This window comes from Hirundo rustica, chromosome 9 (genome assembly GCF_015227805.2).
Source record: "Hirundo rustica isolate bHirRus1 chromosome 9, bHirRus1.pri.v3, whole genome shotgun sequence".
In the NCBI taxonomy this organism is placed as follows: Eukaryota; Metazoa; Chordata; class Aves; order Passeriformes; family Hirundinidae; genus Hirundo; species Hirundo rustica.
In genome coordinates, this window is record NC_053458.1 from 27,772,284 (window position 1) to 27,791,170 (window position 18,887).

The 18,887-nt window shown below is 43.2% G+C and overlaps 1 protein-coding gene across 4 annotated transcripts in view; it reads right to left on the minus strand.

Moving 5' to 3' along the window:
• Positions 1-2,870: 2,870 nt before the first annotated feature.
• The window catches only part of SUCO (SUN domain containing ossification factor), a 37,972-nt gene continuing 21,955 nt past the window's right edge, over positions 2,871-18,887 (minus strand). For 2 of the 4 annotated variants that reach the window (XM_040073078.1, XM_040073075.1), the window contains 14 exons: positions 18,678-18,783; positions 16,734-16,754; positions 16,446-16,501; positions 15,416-15,507; positions 14,884-14,949; positions 12,575-12,649; positions 11,923-12,019; positions 9,845-10,999; positions 8,958-9,045; positions 7,632-7,736; positions 6,540-6,694; positions 6,096-6,187; positions 4,935-4,990; positions 2,871-4,771 (listed from right to left, as the gene is read on the minus strand). In XM_040073078.1, coding sequence (XP_039929012.1) covers positions 4,325-4,771; positions 4,935-4,990; positions 6,096-6,187; positions 6,540-6,694; positions 7,632-7,736; positions 8,958-9,045; positions 9,845-10,999; positions 11,923-12,019; positions 12,575-12,649; positions 14,884-14,949; positions 15,416-15,507; positions 16,446-16,501; positions 16,734-16,754; positions 18,678-18,783 — 2,611 coding nt within the window. In that variant the 3' untranslated portion in view covers positions 2,871-4,324. The remainder of the gene's footprint in view (positions 4,772-4,934; positions 4,991-6,095; positions 6,188-6,539; positions 6,695-7,631; positions 7,737-8,957; positions 9,046-9,844; positions 11,000-11,922; positions 12,020-12,574; positions 12,650-14,883; positions 14,950-15,415; positions 15,508-16,445; positions 16,502-16,733; positions 16,755-18,677; positions 18,784-18,887) is intronic. The other 2 variants (XM_040073076.1, XM_040073077.1) reach the window with 2 other exon arrangements.

Genomic DNA, 18,887 nt, shown 5'->3' on the forward strand with positions numbered 1-18,887 from the left:
GAGAGAGAATCCAAGGAGCCAAAGCTGACGAGAAAAAGAGGAGTAACTAAAACATTACTCTGCTGCTTTCGTTTCTTTTGTGCCTGTGGTTAAGTGCAGGGAAATGAGGTGGAGCGGTTCTGAGGTAATGGGATCTATTGCGAGGAGCAGAGCAGCAGGGTCATTTCACGGTGTACAGCTTCGTCACGGCACAAAACACAACCAGGTGCTGCAGCCAGGTTGTGAGGAACACCAAGAGAACGTGCAGGTGTTGAGATCCTGTCCCCCCCAGCCCCATTCCCAAGCCCTCCTGCAGGGTCTGTGCCCTGCCCCAGCCTCTGGGCACAAAGCCAGCGCGGCCCTGGCAAACACCAGCTGGCTCTGCTGCCCATGGGGCCTGGTGGGGACTTGACAGCTTTATTTCTTCTTCGGAGCAGCCAGTGTCAGCCCATTCAAGACAAATACACTGTAACTGTGTCATCACAACTCACAGAAGCTTCGGTAGCTGCTTCCAGCTATTTTTCTGGGGAAAGAGAAATAGCAGACAGGGATTGTTTGCCGCAAGCTCACAGAGGGCCCTGCAGTTGGACAGGGTCTCCAACCACATCTAACAAGGGAGAAAAACAAGCCCCAAGGTGGCAAACATTTCTTTTTCATCTCTAGGTCCTCTAGCTCAGTTCCTCCCCATGGCCTCCCAAAAGCTGCCCTGCTGCGTGGGAGCTCCTGGTGACCCGAATGGAAATCAGCACAGCCAGGGCCAGCTGCAGCTCCCAGCCCCTGTTCACTATCAGGCAGCAGGCAGGCAGGAGAATCCTCCTTGGAAGCTTCTTTGAAATCTATTCTGCTTAAATTAGAGAAGGGCTAAGTGAGAAAGATGAGTGTGTTTCAGCGCTCCTTCCCAGCCTAAGCTTTTATCTGGACAAGCTCTGGAAGAGGCTCTTGCTGAGCTGTCACAAAGCCCAGCAGACCTGCAGCAGCTGCTGTTGGACACTCAGGGTTTCCAGGAGATGAGACACCCTGGGGTGTCACAGCACTCTGTGGTCAGGGCTCTCCACTGCACCGTTCCAAATGAAGTGGAACATGTTTGTAGCTAATAAGGCAAAACCTGCTAAGCTGTTCCACTTCACACTGTAACTGGGCAAAAGCAGAAGCCACACATCACCTTAGATCTGGGGCTTCTGTTTACACCACCACACATCTGGTAGAGTCTGCATGTTTAAAAAGCCTGGGTTTCCACTCTGATACTTAGTGTAGATAACCTAAACACCTTACTTTGGCCAACACAGCAGTTCACTTACACAAGGTATGTGTTTGCACTACCCACTCTCACATGGACACCTTCGCATTTAATTTTTTTGACCTTGGGCTCAGGACCTACCATCCTCCCTCCAGCACACACATTGGCTCCTGGGTGTTTTACACCAACAGCTGTCCAGCCTTCACTTGCAGTATCATAAGACTGCCACACAGGAATTTGAGACGTAACAACTGTCTTCATTAGAAACTATTATCCCTACATAAAGTCTATAACCAATTTAAGAGACTCAATTCTAAAGAACCAAATTTTGAAAACTAGATTGCGTGACACTAATAAAACTGAAAGTAAAAAATTACTCAAGAGCCCACATGAAAGGAAAACATTGGGCAATAATAACCTGATGGTAAGAGAACTTTTTTTTTAAAAAAAGTGGTTACAGATAACTAAGAGCAGAGAGGCAGCAGCAGGTGGAAGCTGTGGTTCAATCTCCAGTCTCTTAACCAGAACACCCTCTCAAGTCTGCAAAAGCATGACTGGCCCTGTAGGTTCCTTCAGAGGCTTTATTCCCATGGCACATTTCCCATGTCTTCACGACAGGGCAAGCTTTATCACTGGTATCTTTCCACAGAATGCATCAACTCCTTAGACCTAAGTCAGGCCCAGTTTTTAACATGCACAGAGGGAGCAGGATATTAAGGGATTGGTTTCGAATGCATTTGGTTTCACATCTGCAGTTGTTGGAAATCTGAACGCACCCTTGGGATTTCAACACGCAGCCTCATTTATCAGCACAGTCTTTAGTTCACTGCCAGTGTCAAGAGTTTCAAGTCAAGTTTAAGAATTCAGTCACGTCCAGCTTCAGGCGATTCTCACTGAAAAGCCCAGTGGTTGCCTGGGCAATAAAGGCACCCATGCTTCTAACAACTGATGCATCAAGAAGAAGGAGTAAATAAAAGAAACACACACTTCTGCCCCACCAAAACACCCAACACTCCTCCCTCAGCAAACAGCACATTCAGTTATATTTTTAACTTACAGTGCTACGATGAAGCAGGGTCCTGAGACACTCAAGTGAAAGGTCGGTGCTGGGGAGGTCTCCTCTGACAAGCAGATGCTGGCCAGTCTGTGAAATGGTATCTGGCTGCACACAGCCTTGCTGGGCTTGACAGAATTAAGGCAGAAGGAGAGGGACCAATAAGGGCCAAACTTCAAGCAGAAAACTCTGGTTTGAGATAATGACTCCCTAAACTTTCCTTTCAGGGCCTTTTGTGTCCCTCACAAGCCTTAGCTCTGAGCAGCAAGAGGTCATTTCATGCAGTTCTTCCCATAAAAAGCCACCACATGCAGGGATCCTCCAGGGCAAGGTATGAACTGACCTGCTGGAGACCTCTCCAGCAGTTTCTCAGGGCCCCAATTCCTGACCTTTCAGACAAAGCACCACAGCCCTCAGAATCCACCTCCCACACTTTTCTTTATTTAAATAGGAAAACACAACTAGGCTGACAAGTTTATGAACTCCTTACTACAGCCCAAAGGATCCCAAGTCCTAGTCCTGGACTGAAATTTTAAGATTAGTCCTTCGCAAAGAACTTAAGCCGTAAGTGTCATTTTCAAAGGAAAAAATGCCAGTAAGTGAAAGACAAAGTGTTCAGATTTATTTGGAAATTCACAGTTTCTAATGGCACTACAGCTCTGTAGTTACATACTCTTGCTCCACAACACATTGGATGCTGCACTCTGGTGGTATGAATTTTCTTCATCCAGGTTTGACATCCTTCTGAATTCAGGTTCAACACGTTCATGTGCTCTGACTGGCTAATTGTGCAGACCAACTCTGAAAGTACATCACTTTAAAGTACTCATAAACTAACAAGAAAGCAGCAAAAAAACAAAGGCTTTAAATAAGTCACATTACATACAACACCCAGGAAAGGCATTAGATCTGTTAAAAAGGGTACCACTAAAAGTGCTCAATAAGTTAACTTATTTTGTACAACGTGAACCTGTAACACCTGTCAAAAGGAGTAACCTTTTGTTCCACTCACTCAGAACCACACTCAACAGTTCAGCAACCACACGTCCTATAGTATCCAAATATACAGTCACAGTCAAAATAAAAAACACTTGAGTATGAAATACCAGCCATACCAACACTGCACATTTGTTAGCCAATACAAAAGCGAATCTTGTAGAAACACCTGCTGTGAACCAGCCCGAAGGCTGAGACTCCCAGGCTTGGCAAACTCCACACGCCCAGAGCAGGCTCCGGGAATGCAGCCTCATTCTTCAGCACAACAGCAGTGAGCATTCCTCATCCACCTCCAGAGAGCTGCAGCAGGCCATTCAGGTGACAAATGCATTCCTCAGCCTCAGATTCCAGCACGAACAGGAAATCCTGAAGAGCCACCGTCACTGATTTCGCACATCAGAGTAAGCTCCGATTGTGACTGAAGGTGCAAGTAAACACAATCGCCGTCCCTGGTGAGAGATACTCCTCAACAGAGTTTGCAAAACAAGAATCTAGTCAGGCAAGTCCATCTCTTGGTATTTTTACAGTATCCAGTCCACATTACTGAGTCCAGCTGAAGGCCAACACGTGTCCCTTTACAGCACTGTAGTGTTGCATCTTCAAAAAAAGCTAGAGAAATTACAAAATAAATCAAATGACAAACAATTGTATCTCCCCTCTTCCAGTGGCATTATAAATAGACAAAAGGCACATAAATATGGGAAGGTGCAAGAAATAGGAACAAAGCTAAAGGAAGAGGATTAGGCTTTTATCCCTATTCCACCCAACAAACTGGGTTTCAAAAAATCTCTGCCCCAGGAACTGTGAAAAAAAACCTTTATAAAATGAACCCTGCCCTCCCTCCCCCCAAGCTGTTCTCATAGGAAATTATCAGCCTTGTAAAGCTGCAGCTTATAGCCAAGATTGACACAATCCCATCTATTTAAAAAGGCAGAAACCAAATTTCTGAATACTTTCCAATGAGTTGAGCTCTTTCGTCTCCCACTGTCCTCCCACAGAATACCACAGACTGTTCTCAAACGAACAAACACTCTCCTGTTTGAGAAGTTCAGCTAGGTTTAGATGTGTCCAGAGACTGTTGTGACACCGAGCGTTCCCACCGTTATATCTTTGTTTCCTTTGATTATGTCATGCAGACTTGGCATCGACCCCGACTTAGTCTGTATTAGAGTTTTTATGAGCTTCCCTTGGTCCGAAACTTTCGACCGCCTTCGTTTTATAGCCCTCTTCTCAGTTTTTGTCTTTTGGCTCTGCCCGTTGCACAGACTCGTGCACGCCGAAATGCCGCAGAAGTAGGACTCGTCCGACTGCGACGACGTCTCGGAGCTCCCCTCGGACGGAGGGCCCTTGTAGGAAGAGTGATAAACCTCCCCAATGTTAGAGAAGTCCCTCTGGTTCGTGAAGGGCTTCCTTCCTTTGATCTCCCCGTTGGCTATCGGGTGCAGGGGCTCTGTCATCGGCTTAATAGTCTCTGGTTTTTCACTTTTGTACTTGCAACGTTTTTTCTGAAACCACAAGTGAAGAAAAGAAACGGTGAGGTTCTGGAAGGCAAGCAGAGCATCCAAGCCAAGCCTAGGAACCAGCAGGGAGAGCAGCTGAGACGTGCACCACCTGCCAGCACAAAAACCCCGGCCCCACCAGCTCCCTCCCCACAGGCTGAGACGGTACCTTCTTCTCTGGGGAAAACTTCAGGGGCTCCACAATGTACAGATCCTCTGGATCCACTGGAAGAGAGAGAACAGACGCTCAACGGTGCTGACACTGCCAGCTCTGGAGCAACACAGCCCAAACTAAACAGCAGCATGACAAAATACTCCACGGAGCAGGCACGTTTCTCCCTCTCTCCCTTTGTAAGCTAAGGGGGGCACAACACAAACACTGGGAGTGAAGTCAGCACACAGAGAAATTCCCCTGTGCTGTCATGGCAGCTGTCAGTGTCACACACTTGAAAACCCCTGGCCACGGGAGAGGAGCAAAGAACATCCTCTGGGGGAAAGGAGGAGGCAGTGACTGCTGAAGCCCAGGAAAACAAACTGCCCACAGTGTAAGAGTGTTTCATGTGCAGCCTGCCCCTGACAGCACAGATGTGCACCTACCAACGAGGCAGATGTTCACACTGACATGAGACCAGCAGGGAGAATTTGGGAAAAGTGTCATTTGGGGGGCAGGGGGGAAAAGTCTAGGCTTTAGCTAGTGCTCATGGCATCACATTGCCAGCTCAAGAGTTTTTATGGAGTTTTATTCCCAGAACAAAAACCTGTGAGGCAAGTTTGCTGCACCCAGAAGAGCTGTGTCAGCAGCATACTCAGTAGTCACTGTGATCTGGAACACTTGCTTTTGCATGACACTCACAGTCTAAGAAATCAAAATTCAGTTGTTCCAAATCTACCAGGAATACTGCAAGGATCAGATCATTCCTTATACCCAAGCCAAGATAAATGGTCTAGGTTTTCTTACTGAAGTTGCTAAATTTGAATCTGAAACGCCTGCCAAGTTTCAAACATAGGCTATCGGGACTTCAGAAAAGTAGGACACTCAGACTTCCCACGTCTGGCATTTCCAAGAGGAAAAAAAAACCTACTTTCTGCAAACTTCACAGCTTTGCAGACCTGAGTGCCTGCAGTGATTGCTCCTAACCCCAAAAAACCATCTACAGAGCAGAATATATCTAGCAAAAACTGCATTTAAGTTTTTAGCGTAATTCAGCACAGTTCTGTGAGTATCTGGTAACTTGTTCACAAACCACCTTACAGAACACATACATGAACCACACACACTGTGCAGCACTAAGAGCAACACCACAGACCAGATGTATGATATGAAAAATACCTTCTTTACCAGCTAGCTGAAAAGACTGGGATCTGACCAGTGGAAGGGATGTTCTTCTTTTCAAATTCATATCATCATAGGAAGAAAAACACCTAGGAAATTCCAGAAAGCTTTATTAACACCTTTTTCTCAGGACTTTGTCATGTATATTTCTCATTAAACGTCACTCTTGGCAGACAGACAGAACTGTTTGCTGAGGTGCCCAAGAAAGCCTGGCTAACAGACACAGTACTGTGTTTGCTCCAAGTTATCAAGGCATGTTTTTCAAGTGCAGTAGCCCCAAAATGCTCCTAGGAGAGTGTTATGACCAAGAGCCCTTTGCTAGCAATTCTGAGTGGGCAGAAAGAAAACTCAGAATTAAAGCAGATGTGCCAGTACCAGCAGACTTAGGAAATATTAATAAAAACTGCAAGAACAATTAAGTTGCAAATATAAATACATTACCTTTTGGGGCTAGGGTAGTGATTGCTTTTGGGAATTTTTGAGAGGTAATCTTCACAGAACTGAGAAGGGCTCCTGCACCGCTGCACAAAAAGCACCAAGCCCAGAATGAGGCAGAGAACCAGAGAAATCACCAGGTATGTCTGGCGATCAGAAACCTGCAGGGATTTGAGACAACTGTTGAAGACAGAACAATTCCATGATACTGCCATTCTTATGTTCTAAGCTCTAAAAGACAACTGCTATGCTCTGAACAAACTTTTCTTTAATTTCACGAAAAACCTGTTCAAATTTGAGAAATTTTTCAGAGGTTTGATGCAGTCTATTGGCTGTGCAGCATTCGAGGAGTGAAGGCTGAATCCCACTAGCTGCTAACAGGACAAGATTCCCCTGCCTCCAACATCAGCATAACTACAGAAGCTGCCACCCCCCTGCAAAGAGCATCCAAACCTCCCTGAAAGCAGTACACTTCCCATTAGAAGCCATGCTCACAAAGTAACTTCTCTGGTTCACAGCTGACATGGATGTACTACTATGGCAAATCTAAACTGTGCTTTTTACTGCAGCACTGGCTGACACTGCAGTACTTCACAAAGCACCATTATAATCACTTGATTCGTGTGGTTTCACTGACCACAGCACTCGTAAACAGGAGCTTAGCCAGCATCAAAGGAGGAATCCCACCAAGTGTTAGCTCAAGGGAGCTAACATATTTGGCAATATGCACAAAATAGAAAAGATCATGTTTATGGTACTGCTTGAAATGCCAGGCAGGCAGAACATAAACATTTGAGAGAAAACGTTCCTAATATTGTTGCCAAGATTTCCCTCATCTCTAAAGATGACAACAGCCAGAGGGGGAAGGAGAAGGGTGCTTTGGTTCAGTCTACAGTCATGGGGGCTAGTGGGGCTGCAGTAGCTATGACCAATTTTTCTGGGCACAAGACAGCTCACGTTACTCAAATCTGCAGCTAGAAGTTTAGGATAAAGTAGGCTGACAGCAACACTACAGACAATTTAAAACTTCATTTGAAGACTCAGGTCTCTTCAGACAGAGATGTGTTTACACATCCATTTCCTCTGAATTGTGATTACCTCACGCTTCAGTTCCGCCACGGTTGCTGACAGATTGGAAGCCAGCTGGGTCATGTTGGTGAGCTGTGCTTGCAACAGCTGGATTGCCTCTGTCTGACGCTGATCCTGTGGTGAACAGTCACGGGCAGGCTGTCAGTGGCCAGGTTCCCAGTGCCACACGCACTCACGGCTACAGAATTAGTGTTGTGTCTGACACAGCAATGCACCCAGCAGCCACACGGCCTACCCAGCACTGTTTTCAACACAGCGTTCACATCCCTATTTGTCAACTATCATTTCCTAACATTAAGCCAAAGTGCATTTCATTAGAGAGACACTTGCTGTCCTCACCACGGGCAGAGTGAGCAGGCAGCTCCACACAGTCACTGCCAGGAGGCCACAGAACACACACACAGCTGCCCAGGCACAGCTCCAGGCTAAGGCTGATGCACAGGCAGCCAGTCAGGGACAGGAGTCCTTCCCAGCTAACAAGTGCTCCCTGGAAGAGCCCTAACAGGACTCAATCCTATGAGAAATGAAGGAAGGTGAGCAGACCACCAGGGAGGGTAACCTCAGACTGACCAGCACTGATACTCTTCCAAAGAAGAAAAAAAAACAAAACGAACCAAAAAAACCACCACCACCCAGAAAAGGCAACACGTGAACTTGCCATTTCCTTCACTGTTCAGGGATGAAGAATCCTGGGACAGCATTTCAGAAATTTCAGACAGTTTGAAGTCTGCTATGCCACATGCACAGCTGCTTTAGTGAATGTGTAACACAGCAGTTACTGCTCTATTTCACAGCTGCTCAGGAAAGCCAAGATGGCAGAGCAGGGAAAATCCACATTTTAAAGAATGAAGTACAGTTTCTTTATGTGCACTACATTTTTAAATGCTGATTTGGCCTAAGCCATTACTGTAGTCCTCTGCCTTTCCATAGGCTCAGTCTCTTCAGCAGCAGGGAAATTGTCTATTGACACTTTCAATCAGGTATGAAAAATGAACCAAGTTTAAAAGCTTATTCTGAGTGCAGTTATAACCAAGAAACAAGGCTTGGAACTGACCTGGATTAACTTTTTCATTGAAAAAGACATTGAAGAGTTTTAGCCATTACCAGCTGGCAACTGATCTTATCTTCAAGTACAAAATCAGAAAACAGAGCTGAAAATGACCTTATTCTGAAACAACTGAGAACATGTATAAAAATCTTATTATGGAGAAAAATAGGGACTCATGGAATGGAGCAGCTCAGCGGAAAGAGGATTTCTGCACCTCTGTGCAACTCTTAATTAAAAGTAAGCCTTTCTAACAAGGAAAACAGCTCAACAGTCCAAACAAATCATACCTGCTCTTCTGCTATTCTTGAGGTGTTCTGAAGTTTTATTATTGTTTTATTGAAAGCCTTCTGCATTTCTTCCATTTGTTTTCGGTACCTAAAACAAAAAGTGTTTAAGGCTCAAGTATTAGTGCACAGAACTCCTCAGCTTGGACTTCTCTTCAGAAAACATGACTATGCCAGCAAAAACCCTCTCTTTGCCCAAAGAGCTTTATTTCAACATCAAGTGGTACCTGCTTTGAAGTTTCACAAATAAAACAGATATGCCTTTTGTTTTGTTGTTTGCTTTTTTTCCCCCTATGGTTATGGTCAATCCTATTCCAACACCTTCAAGCTTAGTGCCAATTTACTGAATTCACTCTGCACAGTAAATGTGAGCCCCTTCCTTAGAACCAATTCTGAAACAGGTACATCTCCCCACTCCCCTGCAGCTGAGGAACACCACGGATACACACTTGTACACTGAGACATCCTCCACAGGAGACTCTTGGTTCCCTCTCCACAGTCACTTTTTCAACCAGAGTTACTACAGATAACTGGGTACACTTTAAGTGGAAACAGTTAAATAAAAAAGGCATTGTAGGCCTGTGACATTCAGTTCAACAGTAACAGAAGGATGTGCCCTTTTGTAGAAAGAATTATGGACAGGGTGAGTGCCTACATCCTGACAACACTTTATCCTTTTCAAAAATCCACAGCAACATTCCTCAAAATAAACAGGATTTTATCAGAAATACAAAGAGGGAAGCCCTGTCTCACACAGAGTAACTCCAACAGTCACCCAGGCTCGGGTACTTTCCTCAGTTCTCCGTAAAGCTTTAAGCTGTGATTTACCCTCTGCCCAGCTTCCCCTGTACTTCCCAGGCTGGACTCTCACCAACCCTCCTCAGCCTCACCTCTGACTGAGCTCTTCCAAGTAGCGGCTGCTGAGGCTCATGTTGACTTCCAGGGCCTTGATGCGGTTGTTGAGGCGCATGAAGACAGATTCCTTCTGATTGGATCCGTGGACGAGGTTCCCATTGGCATAGCCCAGCTCTGTGGAGTTCTGCAGCTCGGCATAGAAATCTGTGGCTGTTCTCTGGGGGACCCCCGACACCGGAATCGCCATCAAAGCCTCTTCCGCTGCCTGCTCGTCCTCCTTTGTCTCGGCAGGCACGGGAGCCTCGACGGGAGGCACAGCAGGTTTCTGCGCTTCTGGAGCGCTCTCCTTTCCTTCCACGGCCTCGCTGGCTGCTATGTCCACCGTGCTTTCAGGCTGCAGAACAGTCTCTGTAGGCTTTGCAATCACTGGAGTAGCAACGGCCTCTCTCGTGCTCATCTCCTTTACCTCAGTGGCCACACTGGTCTCGGGGCTTTCTTCTACAACTGAGCTCTCAGCCTTTTCCATTTCAGTGCTGAGCTCTGGGACATCCAACTGGGGAGTCTCCCTCGGTGCTACCTGGCCTGAGTCCTCTTTTGGAGGCTCCAGCACCGCATCTGTCGTGGGGGATGGCTTCACTTCAGAAGTAACTTCTAGGAGGAGGGACTGAGAGACGGTTTGAGGATGGCTTGGCTCCAGCTCGATGGACTCTGTGGTCTCATTTCTGATCTCCTCATGGACTGCACTGAAGTCGACTGCAGCAACAGACCCAGGGGGCTTCTCAGCTTTGCTGTCCGATTGCTCGGGCAGAGGCTCCTCTGCTGCAGCCTGGGCAGGTTCAGTCAAAGCTGGCTGTGGCTGCTGCACATCCACAGGGTAAGGTGCCCTCTCCTCACCTCCAGTCTTGCTGTGCTGCCGATGCACAGCTGCTGCAACTGAGCACCACTTGAGCAGGTATTCCGAGAAGGTGGAAATACAGCACGCTGCTGCCATGTCACAGCAGTACCTCTCTGTCTCCAGCTCATACCATGCTGCTGCTTCCTCCTCCTGCTCGTCGCTGGACAGCAAAGTTACTGTGGACTGGCTTGTATCTTCTTCATACTCTTGCACTAGCTGAACAATTGGGCTTTCTTTAGTCAAATCCACCATTAATTGCTCTTTCTCTATCTGTGGAATATCTGTGGTAACAAGTCTACAACAGAGTTAATGACAAGGTGTTAATTCAAAAGTTTAACATCCCTGCTCTAGAAGACTGAAAATAGTCTTTCAGAAAACTAGCAAAGCTTAGTCCAGTGACCGAAGGCCAGTCTCAAAACAGAAATCCTGCAAGATAGTATTTTCTCTGGTGATTTTCAGTCCCAACAGACAATCAAATTATTTCAATCCCTGCCTCTTAAACAACAAGCCTTCTCAATTAGATACTGCCCCTCCTCTCACCCCTGAAACAATCAACAGTTCAAATTCTCCTTTTTACACAGCAAGCATCATACTCTGCTGATGCCATCCTCAAATGCAAGAAACACAACATTCCCAGTGACCTGCCTCAATCTCACAGCAAGAGTGACAGAAAACTGTAAAGCCACTAAATACAGCACAATTCATGTCTTAACATTTAAGAGGTAAGGTCTTGGCCTTAAGCAGCCTAATTATCAGCAATTGTAATCAACCGAAAAACAACAGAATCTATATAAAACTTCACTTCTCAAGCTCACTCTGTACATTTGCATACAGTTTTTCATCAAGGACAGTCTACTAAAGTATAATTTTCTAAACCAGAATTTTGTCAATGTAATTTAACTGAAGTTTCAGCAACACATTTTACATTCCTAATTAGTCTCCCTTGCAGGAGACCACAAAATCTGGACCACTATTAAGCCAGTTTTGTGTCAAAACAAAACACACCACCATGGAAATAGCTGTAATAGACAGTAACTAAGACACTACATTTCTCTGGTTAGTGCCATCACCATACTACAGATTTTACCAAATACTTGCTTTGTCCCTTGCTTAAGTCTGCATGCCATACCTGAGCATTCTACTACCGAGGACTGCAGACTGGCACATGCTTGTCCCTGCTTGGAGCACATAACAAAAATCCCAGGAGCAATCACTTACTCTGGTGAAGGAACAGGTGTTGGTTCAGGCAGCCTTGGTGCAGCTGTTGAAGTCGCAGGGGTGGCAGTGACATTTTCAGATACACTTTTGTTCCCAGCTGCAGGAAGGAAGAATGTGTGAACGTGGAAATTCAAGAACCACCTTTGTTTTCAACAAATTCTGAGGTCTGGGTTTATTACTGGTGGGGATTTTTATGATTAACTTTGCTACCAAATTAACTACAGATGTCATCCAAAGTTATCTGAACGAAATGCTACTGGCAGTTTGTGAGTATGATGTTGTGGACAGTCGCAAAATACTTTCAGAAAGAAGCAGCAAGTTAGGACTTTACAACTTCAGCTGGGTAACACAGAGAGTAAAGATCTCCAAACAAAGCTGAACAAGCCTGTGTGTCATCTTTGCATGGGTTTTCTTCTCAACAAATTCAGCATCTTTGTTCCACTTTTCACAGTCACTAGGTTCTATGACAGTAATCAGGTGTGCCACAAAAGGTGGGAAATGTCATTTAAACCATCATAGACCATCCAACTCCTCACAAAAAAAAAAAAAAAACAAAACAAAAAAAAAAAAAAACCACCAAAAAAAACCCCACAACCTTAACAAAGAAATGCAAACTTTCCAGAATGCCTTTCATCTAAAAAAACAACAGTACCTTCAGTTTCAGATGAGTCTTCAGTTTTGGCTCCAAGCATATTAGCAGCAATGTTCACCATACTCAGGATAGCATCTAAAAGAGACAACAACTACTTAACAAGGGCACTCGAAGAGGGCCCAGAGATCAGCAGCACTGAGAAATTTGCTATTTTGCAACTCTTGCTTGAAAGGAATCAGAGTATAAGGACATAATATCTGTTCATTCCATTACACTGGAGGCAGCTGTTTCTTTTAAAGGTAAGTGTATAAGCTAGGAACCTGTATTTGAAAACCTGTACCCATAACATCCACAGATCTGGCTTACATATATATTTATTTTAAGGACCTGTTAAGTAGAACAGTTCCTCTCCCCTTTGAGCTCACAGAAGTAAATTCCAAGAGGGCCTGCTCTACATCAGCACAGATATTAAACACAGCTACTCTTTGGTCTTGATACTGACAACAAACAACTGCCAGGCTCATTTAGAAGATGAGGAACAGGTAAAGAGCACTATATTGTTAGCACACAGAAGCTGGCTGGATTTTTCCCATTTCTCCCCCACCCACTAACATACAGCAGTGTATGTCACACGGCCAAGGCCCCATCAGGTTAGAAAGGCATTTTAGTAGCAGTGACAAGTTCCTTGGGCTCCAGAAGTGCTCAAAACTTAGGTTCTGCCTTTCCTCCAGAGCATGTCAGAAGCTGCATTCCTGATTTATGTCAATTTATCTGGGTTTGCATAAAGCGAAAAGTCACAATAGTCAAAAGATGCTAAGCTTCAGCTATGGAGGGTTTCTTACAAAAAATGGGAAAATGGGGGAGAATACAGAGTTGGTATGGACACTTTACAATGTGGGAGAATGGCAGGAGAGAGAGAACAGTGAGCCATCACCAAAGGTTCAGACTCATGCAAGAGTGCAGAATGCTTCTGAGATTAAATGTCTGAGAAGCCTCCATCTCCTCAGAGGACTCTCTTTCTCACTCTACATTTAAGATGGAAAATGGAAATCCATCACGTTTGCCTACGTAAGTATTAAAAAAACCCACCAAAAAACAATACCCACAAACTCTATGCCTTCCAAAAGAGGAGCACTGAGCATCCTGACAGAGAGGAAAGGTCTCAGTAACAAAACCCACCAAGCCAGAACTGGTCACTACAATGTTTCTGTGAGTGCATTAGAGAGACAGCTGAGCACAATCAGCAACAGGTTTTTCAAATATTTTCATTTTAGCTTTAATAGTCTAAAAAATTAATTGAAAGTCACTGCATTTTCCAGGCGGTGAATATAAACTTGTAATACTGCCCCTGCAGACAGATCATGTGAATATGCATCACCAAGATAGCTGGAAGATAGAAAGCTTAGAAGTCACAAGTAAGAGATAGGCAATGTCAGGGAAGAATTTACTGCTTTATCTCATCTGTGAGAGGCACATTTAGAAATAAACTGTCTTTTCCACCATTTCCCTTTTGAAAACTGTTCTAAGCTGTGAATATTCCTAGCCAGGACCTTATTCTCAGGAGACAACAGTGTTCTAGGAAAAAGTAGCTCTGATCCACTACAGGATGAAAGCAAAGCCTGACTCCAAACAGCATTAACTGAGAGCAAATCTACACCAGGATAACAAATCTTGATTAGCAGTGACAGAAGGAAGAATGGTACAGTGCAAGAGCTCCACAGGAAATGGTGTGTGGAGGTGATACTATCCTGAACAATTCAGGAGTGAAGAATACAATTAAAAGTGAATATTCAAGGATTCTCAGCCAAACAAACCTTACACACAGAGGTTTTCCAATGGGAAAAGTGAGGAGACAGTCAAGAACATTTAATTCTCTTAAAAAAATACACAGCCCTTATGAAGAACATAAGTTATAGTATTTACAAAAAGCCTTCTCACAAATAGTATTCTCCATCCTTCTCTACCCCTAAAGTTGTCCAAAGTAAATCTTTATATTGCCACTTGCAAGTTAAGCATTTTAATTAAACACAGATTTCCAACTTCCACATTATTAAGGTTCTACAACACTTTAGTACTGGCCAGTTATGGCCCTATGCAACTTTTACATGATTTTCAGTACTCAGGATCCTTAAGTACAGAAAACAAGTTTCCACAAAACAGATATCCTTACAAACTGAAAATTCATTTTTAGAACACCAAGAACGATCCCCCAAATTTTTAATTATTCCTATGAAACTAAAGCAGAATCACAAATTGCTTCAGCAGAATATGAAAGTCGTAGATGTTCCACGACAAAATGTCATTCCGCTTTCAATAAGCACATCTTGTTTTAAGCACAGGAATAACTTTTTCTAATAAATCATACTTACTTGTAGCAGAACCAAGAAGATTTTTTGAAGATTTGTCTTCTCCTGTGTTATAATCCAATAGATAATCTATGTATAAAGAAGAACAACTTGTGACTATTCAAATTTAATCTGTCATGGGCAAAGAATATAAACCTCAATATTTAACATGTCATTCAGTGATGTTAACTTGACAGTGTGGAAATAAAACTACAGAAAGCCTGAGGTTAGATATTACGAACTGAAATGGACACTAAGAACAAAACTACTTTATTTTAGTAATTCTTTCCTACTGCCAGCACGTGAAGAAATTGTCTATTCTGCCAAGTGAAAGAGAGACTTATTACTATCATTTTAAAGCCACCCTTTACATAGCTACATTTAAACACATCATTTAAAACTACAAAGAATTGCTGGAAAAGCCCAGAAATGCTGCAACACTGTCAACAAGTAAATTTAACAGTCAAATCTTTCATCATAGGCAGGAAGTGATGAGCCAACAAGACCAGCACAAAAGCTGTCTGAATGCCTAAAAGTGCACAAAGTATTTGCTTACCATAATCTTCATCAAACAGCTCTTGTCGTTCAGACTGATACTGAGAATCAGCTATTTCCTCATACTCTTCGACCATGCTAGTACCAAATACTCTACAATCAGTGGTTTAAAATAAAATAAAACCTAGTATTAGGAATTATGTGACATAATTGATAAGCAGTATTACCTTTATGTAGCAAGTAAATTAGACACAGTAGTTGCAGTCAGTTAGGCAAGATCAAGCAGCAAGGATGTTTATTTTCTCTAAGGTGTATCTACACAGAACCGAAACAAGATCCTGTTTCTCATTCTAATTCCAAAGACTCTTTTCTTCCTTTTAAACTCACACCTTAGACTTCCTCGTCTCTGGCCTTCCATGAGCTCTTACACCTCCTCTTCAGTTTCACCTTTGACTTGTTTTAGGTATATCTATTCAGAACTACCTCACTTTGCATCCCACATTCTCTTTGACCTCCTCTGCCAAAATCAAATCAATCCAATTTAAAGCAGTTTTTTGTGAATTAAAAACATGGTTTGACTTCTAACACTAGAGACCTCCCAGGTTCAAAACCTGGTTTTTTAGGTGCAGTACAGGGTGATGGTTCTCCGAATTACAAATTCACAGGTGTTTCTAGTTAGCTATTGCAAGCGTAACTGACTGCATGTACCTGTGGTGCCAAACAACACAGCAGCTTCCAAAGAGCACCCACCACACCTGCTCTTTTTAGCTCACCACTTGTTCCCTGTTTCGCTTGGTCAGCCTTGAAATGCTCACATCCTGCTCTAAAGCTGCTCAAGCCTCCTGTTTCCTCCTCCCCTCCCCCTGCAAATATAAACTATTCCTTACATACTGGAGAAGCAAATAAGATTCAAAGCTTCTTTAAACAGGCGTGAAAGACACTACACAGCAGGCAGGTCAGGCAGCTACTTCAATCCACAATATTTACAAGTGACTGCAATTGAAAACTGGAGATGTTGCCCAACTATTCTAAAAACAGACTAATCCTCACTGCAAGGAGGTAGAAAGACTAAGCAAAACACAAAGCATTACCTTATCAGACTTAAAGGACAAAAATGTTCTGATCCAAAGTGCGATATCAACTCCACCTAAAGAATAAAAGGTACTTAAAATAAAACTCCAAAGGACCCACAGAGCCAGAAGTTTACTTAACATAAACATTCAATCTTGAAATTGTAAGTTTTGTTTACTCCAGGGAGTTGCAGATTGCCCACAGCAGGAAAGCCCAGATTTATTCTTGCCATGCATTTAAAGAGCTGAGCCGCAGCAGAACACCCCCAGCCCCATGCATCCATCACTCCAAAAGAAGAGGTTGCTAACCTTTATGTACTTGATGAACATCTGAAGCGAGAGAGAGGAGAGGAGAGAAAAAAAAAAAAATAAAAAGTAGATGTCAGTACAAAGGCTGAACACATGCCACAGGCAACTACAGAGTCCTGCTGGGTTTAATTCAGTACTATAAATGCCTAAGATGACAAGCTGGGAAGGATTAAGTTGTAATACAACTTCATCTGCCTTGGGTAGCAAGATTTCATTCAGTCCTTGTACCTTGCAGATTGAAGGTAACATGCAATAAGTGTTTTATTAAGCAATTGAAGTTATTCAATTTTTCAGGGCATGACTGCAGACAGAACACTGAAGAAGTGTATTTTTTCCCCCTTAAAGAACACAGGCTACAGAAAGTGACTCAAAAGGAAAAACAAACCCACGTAGCATGCACTCTGTATGAACTGCTGCTGCTTCGGCTCAGTGTACAATACTTCAATTTACAGCACAAGTGCAAGAAATAGATGATGTAAGCTGATGACAGACTCGGGAGCTTCGGACATCTGTGTATTTCTAGCGCAACCTTGACTACACACTGGTATTTATTTAATCTGAATTAATTTTCAAGCATTTATTAAACCACTCTGTAGACACTAGCACTGAAGGACTGGAATAATCTGCAAGTGAGACCTAAACAAATAATCCCACAAAACAAGCTCACAAAAATTCCCACTGTTTTTGATACAAGTTCAGTAAGCCATTTCAAAAAATTTAACTTTTGAAACTATTTTGGACTTACTCTGTAGACCAGACATACTTAGAACTTGCTTACTTTTTGCTCTATGAAGTGAAAACATTATGAGAACAAACCTTTGGACAGTTTACTATGCTGTAATATTCAAGGCAGAGCACTGTAACCACCAAGGGATTAAGTGCTGCAGCATCTACAGGAATTCTGCAACTTCAGTGACAATGGCAGCTACCTTAAGGCATTATTCAGCCAGAAAACAGAATTAAAAATAAACCTCTATTCTGTGACTCATGCAGAATTTCTGGGTAAAGAAGTCAGACAATTATCATTCACAGCTACTTGTTCATAAAACCACAAAGCATAATAAAGGAGCACAAAGTAATTTTTTTTTTTTTTTTTGCCAATACCATAACTAGAAGATAATACATCACTGAGGAGGATCTAAAAGGTCTGTATTTTATTTGAATTTAAACCTTCACTACAACCCAGTATTTTCACAGAAGCTTTTATCAAATTTCAAGTACCACATTAATTATTTATGGACTTTTATTCCCTTTGAGTCTCCTGAGTAAAGATAGCCTAATGCAAACTATTTTGAAGGTGGCAGTATTATGCCAATGCTCCAGTAGCAGTGAGCATAAATAATTCGCCTGAGTCAGAGTTATGATTGAATAACTACAAAACTGCACTTGGAGTCTATTAATGAGAACCAAGATGCCACCACTTACACTTTCAGATTCACTGAAGTGGACAGCACAACATGGTACAAAAATTTCAAGGCATATTCTGATCCGTGCTCCAGAGACTGAGCATGCAATGTGTTTATATATACGTATACATCTAAATAGATAGATAGATGTGTGTGTATATATATATATATATGTAAGGCAGGTACAGGCAAGAAACAAAATAGGTCAAGATTCTTCCGATCTTCCATTCAGAGGACAGCTGGTTAAGTCAAATAGAACAGAACTTTGTCTAGATTTTCCTTAATTCAGGCATCAGTATGCACTTGGGCCCAAGGGGCTTCCCAAGAGCCCCTCAATTACCAAAATGAGCAAGGTAATAAGGTCATGACTCTGACAAGGATTTATTACCAGACAATCCCAGCTGGGGCCACTAATTAACCAAGGGCAATTAATGGTAAGGCAGGCTTTGATAACACACTTCTTGGGATGCTGTTAGAGGAAACCCAGCAAACCCCTCCTTCCCTGAGGAACATGGATGCTTTTGCAGTACTGAGTTACCTTCACATATTTTGCATACATCTGTTCATCCAGAGGAAAGCTCTGGACATTCCTCTCATCTCTGGCATGGAAAGTACCTAATTTAATCCATTTGTTTGTTGGATACCTAGAAAGGAAACAACGGAGTCGGGTGATGAAATGCAGGAACTCACTGTTTACAGGTATTTCACTAAGTTTCTCCTAATGCCTTTCCAGAGCAGAAATACATTT